At 41.3% G+C, this 7,786-nt stretch overlaps 1 protein-coding gene across 1 annotated transcript; it reads right to left on the bottom strand.

Annotated features, from left to right (window-relative positions):
* Window positions 1-2,833: 2,833 nt before the first annotated feature.
* On the bottom strand, window positions 2,834-7,505 carry MC5R (melanocortin 5 receptor). Its single transcript, XM_068147676.1, has 2 exons — window positions 7,268-7,505; window positions 2,834-6,380 (listed from the first exon to the last, which is right to left on the bottom strand). Exon 2 carries the CDS (start codon window positions 6,296-6,298, stop codon window positions 5,321-5,323), a length of 978 nt encoding a protein of 325 aa, XP_068003777.1. The 5' UTR covers window positions 6,299-6,380; window positions 7,268-7,505; the 3' UTR covers window positions 2,834-5,320.
* Window positions 7,506-7,786: the final 281 nt, after the last annotated feature.

The following is a 7,786-nucleotide window of genomic DNA, read 5'->3' as shown; positions in this document are numbered from 1 at the left end:
GAAGAAACTGTTCTAGGGATAGTGCTAAGGACCATAAAAATGTAAATTTTACTCGACAGCATGACAGGTGCTAGGAGAACTCTTTGTTCTGTCACAGTGATTCATTTTCAAAAGCTCAGAATGCAAAAAGCATTCGAGGTGTTTTTCTTCACCTTCAGGTTTAGCCTGCTGCTTGCTTGTTCACAGGTGAAGGAAATATGTGAGAAACAAGCTGCAAATTGGAAAGCAACAAGTAACTGGATGAAAAGGAGCAGAAAGGTTAGGGGAAATGAAACTATACACCTTTACATTTGTTAATGTCATTTGCCATCCTGCTCTAGGAACAAGAACTCATATACTTGTGTATTGGGTTGAACTGAGGTGGAGTTAATTCTCCTCACAGCATCGTTTTAGTGCTGTGGTTTTTTGCAGCAGCAGTTGATAACACAGCAGTGTTTTGGCTACAGCTGAATTCGGTATCCGAGCTGTGTCCTTTCAACATTTCCCTGCCCCAGGAGTACATTGAGGGGTGGGCAGGATCTTGGGAGGGGACACAACTGAGCCAGCTGACTCAGACTGGCCAAAGAGGTATTCCATACCATATGACGTCAGCTCAGGTATAAGAAGGACGTGAAAGAAGGAAGTGTTAGGGATTCGTCCATGGCGTTCATCCTCCCAAGGAACCACCAAGCTTAGAGAGCCCTGCTTCCCGAGACCGACCACCGTCCTGCTGATGGGAAGTAGAGACTAACATCTCTCTCTCTGCTTTCTTTGCTTCCGCGCGGTCTATTTGCTGTTTGCTTATTAGTGTTATTAAATTGCTCCTATCTTATCCCCGGCTTCTGTTATATTTTCTTTCCCTTCTTCCCCTGTTCACTTAAGAGGGGGAGTGATAGAGCGGCTTGGTGGGTATCTGGCCTCCAGGCCAGAGCCAAACCACCACAACTTGTAGGTAGGTATGTATTAACACACCCATACATACAGATTCTCCTTTTCTGCCCTGCCTGAAGAACAAGCTGGATCCAAGATGCACAAAACTTAGGAACTTAGGTTGTAATATATGATAAGATTAGGAAGGGGGGGGGGGGGGGGGGGGGCGGCATTTCACACAGACATAACCTAGCCCAGAGACTTGTGCAGGAAGCTCCACAGTAATCTGGATGACTCTCTGTAGGTCCATGTTCCTATATCTTATGCACACACCCTACCTAACAGGGAGTGAGACCTTCCATTGAAATTCTCGTGGTCACCACAAACTGGTCTTCTACAAAAGGTAACCAGCAACAGAAGAATGATTTATTGCAAGAGGGCAAGAGAATCCCCAACAAGGCTTTTTCAGATTTCAGAGAGCACTTTTGAGGGAGTTGATTATTTTCCCACCGAAGTATAAAGTTCTGCTGCCTTCTTAGAGTTTGTGAGTTTAGGAAATTCCTGTGGTTTCTGCACTTATTTTGCACAGGATTCTTGAAAAGCACAGCTAAAATCTCCAGGGAGATACTCACAGGACATTTTCTAGGAGGAAAACCTAAGCAGTAGAAATGTGCAAACCATTCTTCGAAGGGAAATGAACACTGCTAGCACATTGTTGAAGTTTTTACAGCTGAAAGCAATCCTCCCTCCTGGCCCAGACACAGAGGAGGTAGTACTCAGTAGTTCAAGCCCTTTGTGACAGACTTGTGCCCGTTTGAGAAACAGCATCTTAAAGCCCAGGATCTTAAACGGCTTTTTTTGCTCCATTCAGCTATGACTTGTTTCTGTTACAGGAGATACTAAAGCTCTTGGAAAACTAGTTCCAGGTACCTTATTAAGGCCTTGGCCTGGAAAACAAGAGTGAGATTTTCTAAATGCTAGTGTAGGAGCATGTTGGGTATGGGACTGTGCAGGCAATGCAATCATTCTTTCAATCAACTAAAGCAAGTAAAACTTCGAGCAAGATATAAACTACTTCAGTGTAAACTGGAGACATAGCAACTCAACTACCATCAACCACCCTTTCCTTATTAGACACTAAAAAGCTCGGTATTCTGCTTCACTGCATGAAGTTCTGTTGCAGCTAGAAATGGTGGGTTTGGTTTGTTATATTTTTGTATAATATCCTTGCTGCTCCTACTAATCTACATAAAATGCAGATGGGTTTATGTAAGTTGTGACAAGAGTGAGCGCAGAATGATTTCTTACTGAAAACACAAGTTAGAAACAGTGAAGTGGTCAGTCATCAAAGCAGCAGAGGGCAATAGAAGTTGGGTCTGGAGTTCTGTGATTTGAACTGCTTTCCAATGACTGATACCAAACCATAAATGACTGGAAGTGTAAGCAAGGGTGATATCATTAGGCATGCAATGATAGCCTAGCAGATCATTTGTTAATGTTTGTTGTTTGCCAGCAAATTTCATATTGACACAATACTTGCTTGTCTCAGTCCATCAGAATACTTACTGTTTTCCCAGCTCTGGTAGAAATGAAAGCATGCTAAATGTTGCTTTTATTCTGAAGCTAAACAGGAGAAAGAAACTAATTAAAGCATGTCATGGTTTCACAGAGACAAGTATGTTCTTTACACTCCTGTAGTGTAAGCAGTCTTTTTTTCAAGAACTGTTCCATTCTGTTCTTGAAAATTATTTAATTTCCCCCTTAAGCTGTTTTAGCTCTCCAAGTGTAAATCTTACAATGAGGACAGGATGCTAAGACCTAGAGGGACACAGGTATAAATGGAAATAGGTATTTAACTCCCTTTCAGAATGTGCTTTTTAACAAGGCTTCTGTCTACATTGAGACATGAAAGCCTGTAATGTAATATTCCCTCTGTGAATAGTCTATAAGGTTAGCAGACACCTTACAATGAACAACCAACAACTGTGGTGTTTCCAGCAATCCAATTTAATAGTTTCTTCATATGTCTGTGTTTGTACAACAATTAAACTTCCAACAGGAGAAAAATAAAGGGGGGAAAAAAAAGGCAATGTACAATTCAAGAAAATACCCAAAGCTGTTACAGTTTTGGCTTCCTCTTTGTTAATTTACAGTTAGGTACAAGACTGTCTCATTTGCAATACCCAGTGAAGACTTCATGAGTTATTTACAACATCAGCTGGTGCCTTTCATTATGCAATTGAACTGTCACCTTTTGTTATTTACACTCACAGTAGCAAGAGCCTGCTCTCAGGTGCCATTTGTGGCTATGGGCTGAATGGCTGATGTGAACTGAAACAAGGTAAGATGCCCACTACCAGCCTTGGACATGCCTCTGAAATGCTGATTTCAGATACAGCTGAAAGAAGATTGCACTGATACAATCATTCTATTTACTGTCCACATAACAAGGTGCTGAGAATTGCATTCCCACTCAGGTCAGAGGGAGATAGGTGTGAGCTGGAGGCAGCATATATTTTAAGGTGCCACAGATGAAAGGTATAACTGTGGTACTAAAGATGCACCCTACTTAACCTGCCAGAGACCTCCAAAACAAATGTAGACACAAAGCATGCAGTCTCTCTAAGGAGAACCACTTACAGTCATTAGGAGAGAGAAAAAAGTAAAACTTCTATCATAATATGCAAATTGTTTCATAGAATCACAGAGTAACTTGAGTTGGAACTGTGGAGGTCATCTATTCCTAATCATTCAAAGACAGGTGGTGGAACACTGGAACGGGTTTCCCAGGGAGGTGATTGAGGCCCGACCTCACCTTGAGGTGAGGCTCAACAGGGCTCTGAGCAACCTGATCTAGTTGAGAATGTCCCTGCTGACTGCAGAGGGGGTTGGACTAGATGACCTTTAGAGGTCCCCTCTAACCCAAACCACTCTATGATTGTATGATTCTAAGGACCAACTTCCATGTTTGACTCAGCTTTCAACTTAGAGCAAATTGTTCAGGTGTGTGTCCAGTCAAGTTCTGGATATCTCCAAGGACAGAGGTTGCACAACCACTGGGCACCTGTTTCCATGTTTGACCACTCTTATCATAATGAAATTTTCCTAACACCTGATCAGAGCTTCTACCTTGAAGGTATAGCCTAATGTCCATGAATTGTGGTGCTTCTGTTGATAACAACAGTTTCATTGCATCTCTAAATCAAGTTTAACAGGGGTTACTATTTCAGCTTTTCAGTAGAAATAATTTTTCAAGCTAGTCCATAGGGCACCAGTGTTTGAAATTTATTCATAGTTTATATCTCAATGCAAAATATCCACCAACCACTGGCATCAATGAATCAGTGTCCCATGTGCCCTTCCTTCATTTGTGATAAATCCAGCACTTTGCACATTACACAGCTGTCACAGAACAGCATATCCTGAAAGCCTGACAATGCAGATTACCCACACAAAAGGCAGGAGGGTTTTATCTTGGAATCTCAGCAAAGACAAGGACTGTTTGTTTGGAGAGCAAAAGTCAGGACTTTGCCGCAGCTACGTGTGCCTGAGATGTTGAAACCCCTGTTTTGCCATTGCCTGCTATGGCTTCTGATCATCAGACTGGCTTTGCCTCTCCCGTCTTGAAAGATGCATTCTACAGTACAACTTTCTCCAGTAACAAAGCTACTGCTGAATGAAACACATTTCTAATGTCTCTACGAAGACAGCTACTCACCCAGTCTTTCTGCCTCCACAAAACATTACATGACCATCTAGAGGCCATGTACCCTTGACTTCCCAAGCCCCAGTGAATAAATAAAACAGTCTAGAATCAGGCCAGTCTGCTTATTCAGCCTTATAATCCACCTATGTTACATCTCACCCCATACCCAGATATGATGAAATACTTTGCCCAACCCAGAAAAATCTCTTTGCAACCCTGTCCTCTTACATATTGTATGTTTTATAACAGTAACAGTCCTGTCTGGAATGCAAGACTGCTGATATGTGCATTGGTGATAACTGTGGAGCAAGATGTCTGAACCCTGATGTTGGAGCTATTTCTCTGATTTTATGTTTTCAGAAGGAAAAAGCTTAATTCTGGGCATCAAAATGAGCAATGCTGTATCTAGAGAGACAAAGACTATCAAGAGAAACATACACCGAGAGGCTGATGGATTTGTTTGCATGGTAGATCACACCCATTGCATTTAGCAGAAAGAAAACAAAAGGCTTTCCTGTATAATCCTCTTAGGAGATCCAGTTTTCAGTTGGGTAAATGATGTTCAAAGTATTCTTTCTCCCTGTAATACAGATACACTGAGTAGCTCCTACCACCAGTGTGACAGATGTGTATGGAGGGCAAGAAATTGCCTCGGAAACCATAGCAGCTGAGTGGAGAAAGATGGTCCATAGGCATCCCAGCAGAACTAGTAGGTGTGGCAAGATGTTGCATTTCCATCCTCTTCCCTGGTGTGGTTTGGCTTTCTTAGTACTTGTTTGATAACCCACAGACCAGTCCCAGGCTATAGCAACAAATTATCTCCTTGAAGGTCTTCCTCATTTCCTGGCTACGAAAGGCATAGATTAAGGGATCAATCACTGAGTTGCACATAATGAGAATGAGGTACATGTTGAAGTGAGACATGAAACAAACACAGTAAAGGTTTTGAGGGCAGGAGATCATCAGGATGAGATGAAGGAAGAATGGAGCCCAGCAAACAATGAAGATGCCGAGAAGCATGGTCAGAGTGATGGCTCCTTTCATGCTGGTTCGTTGACGGACAGAGTTGTAACCAGGCAAAGCAGCTATTTTCTTCACATGAGTACGAGCCAGGAGGAACATATGGATGTACAGGGATACCATGAGGAACAACATGGTAAAAAACATAGTGATGAGACAAATGATTACATAAGTTGATTCGTAATAAAGAATGAAGATAATGCCACAGCCTGTGCAAAAGGTCCAGATGCATGCAATTATAAGCCCTGCTCTTTTCACTGTCATGATGTTGTGATAACGCAGGGCATAGAAGATAGTGATATACCTGTCTACTGCTATAGCCAGCAGACTGCACATGGAAGCCACCACAGATATGCATATCATTGAGTCAAAGACATTGTCTATATGACGGACAAAGGCATCTTCCATAATTATGTGTCTATTGTTTATTAAGTATATCGTTATTGTCTCCCAAGCATTAGACACACTAACCAGCATATCAGCCACTGCTAAACTGCAAACAAAAAAATACATGGGTGAATGCAAGTTCTTGTTCTTAACTATTGCACAGATAACTAAGATATTTTCAAGGAGGCTTACAATGCCCAGAGTTAGGAACACCTCAGCAGCAATGACCACTTGCTCACACGACGATGATTTGCTTTTGACAGTAGGCACAGTAAAGTTGCTACCGAAGGCACTCAGATTTAGTTCAGAAACATAGAGTTGTGAGGACGTGTTCATCTCTGGAAGCAAACACTTTCTGTTCTTTCTGAAGGACTTGCCAAGAAGCACAATATATGCATTTTCCAGAAGGCAAAAGACCCTGTCAAAAAAAATTATATATATATATATATATATACACACAAACATATAGATATATAGCATGACAAAAACAGGCAGAAATTGTCACAACAAATATCACCCCTTTCTGTTTAATTTGGCTTGTGCACATCCTGCTTTTCCCACAACATATTCCTCTACTGATTCTAAATTAACCTCTGATAGGCTTAGAGTTTTATTGCCCACTTTTACTGGGGGTTCAGAGTTTTTCTGCCCATCCTTACTGGGGAATTAAAACAACAAACTTACAAAAAAGAGATTCATGCACTCCTCATGTGTGGTTTTGTTTCTTCTATTTGGTCCCCTAGAAGTGAGCACAATGCCCTGGGAATTCTGCTGAACACCAAACAACAAGCAGTGTTCAAAGTCTTAATTCTCAGACCCCAGAAATGCAGGAGAATATAGTATTAGGTTCAGCAGAACCTGCTCACCCAAATACAACATGGAGAAGTTTGAGTTATTGTCACAATTCAGAATTAAACACTTTCAGTAAAATATTTAAAAGCTTTTTTGACCTTTGTACCTCTTAACTTTGCATGAACTGTGTTATAAATACCTCATCCATGCAATACTAACATGTTCGCTTTAAAACATAGTATTAAACACCTAACCAGGGCAAATCCATACATTTCAGGACATTCTTAGGTTACAGAATCAGAACAGGTGGAACTCTATCATAAAAATTATCTATTCCAGATCTTTTGGTAATGACAATATTCAGGGAAAATTGTAAATTATCAGCCTTACTAAGGGGAACAGTTAAAGATGATTGCCAGTGATTTGTTACAAACAAAATTCAAAGCTTATCAGGTTAAATCATTTTCTGTTTTTAAAAGCAAGGTTTTAATTGCAATCAAGGATTAACTGTACCTATTTGCCGGGGCTGCTCCTTCAGCTGTTCTTTCTCTTCAGTTCCTGAAGCTTTTTCCCCAGAGAACTGAAGTTCCAGCCCCACGTCTCATCCCACATCTGGGGCTGGGGAATCCTTGGTGGGAATAGGTGAGAAAAATATAGGATAAAGAATGAGTAGATCCATAGAGTCAAGGCTCACTACGTATCAATTACTTGCTGTGCAACTGCCTTTTTATAGACTCCAAGCAATAACGACTTCAGTACTCAAAGTGTGGCTCCTCCTCCCCTTCTTTGGCCCTCTGAACTTCTCTTTTCACAGATGTTGTTAACAGAGGCCTGGGTTTTTACCACCATCTAGTGGTCTTAACCTCGTCTTTCTGCTTGAACCGTGATTCCGACCTAGAATTCGTCATCAGCCTTTTATAATATTAAAGAAGAAAATGCACGAGGCGTGCTCATTCCCCAAAACAGTCACTGACAGCAAGTTCAGTCTGCAATAGTACTCCAAAAGGGTACTTCAGAAGACTGTCACTGAAG

Source organism: Melanerpes formicivorus, unplaced genomic scaffold (genome assembly GCF_026170545.1).
Source record: "Melanerpes formicivorus ecotype bairdi unplaced genomic scaffold, bMelFor1.0.p_v2 SCAF_15, whole genome shotgun sequence".
NCBI lineage: Eukaryota > Metazoa > Chordata > Aves > Piciformes > Picidae > Melanerpes > Melanerpes formicivorus.
The sequence above is the reverse complement of the archived record's forward strand: the minus strand, read 5'-3'. Positions and strand labels throughout refer to the sequence as shown.

Bases quoted from the DNA above. Each gene is read 5' to 3' on its own strand.
- MC5R (XM_068147676.1), bottom strand. From the start codon at position 6,298: ATGAACACGTCCTCACAACTCTATGTTTCTGAACTAAATCTGAGTGCC.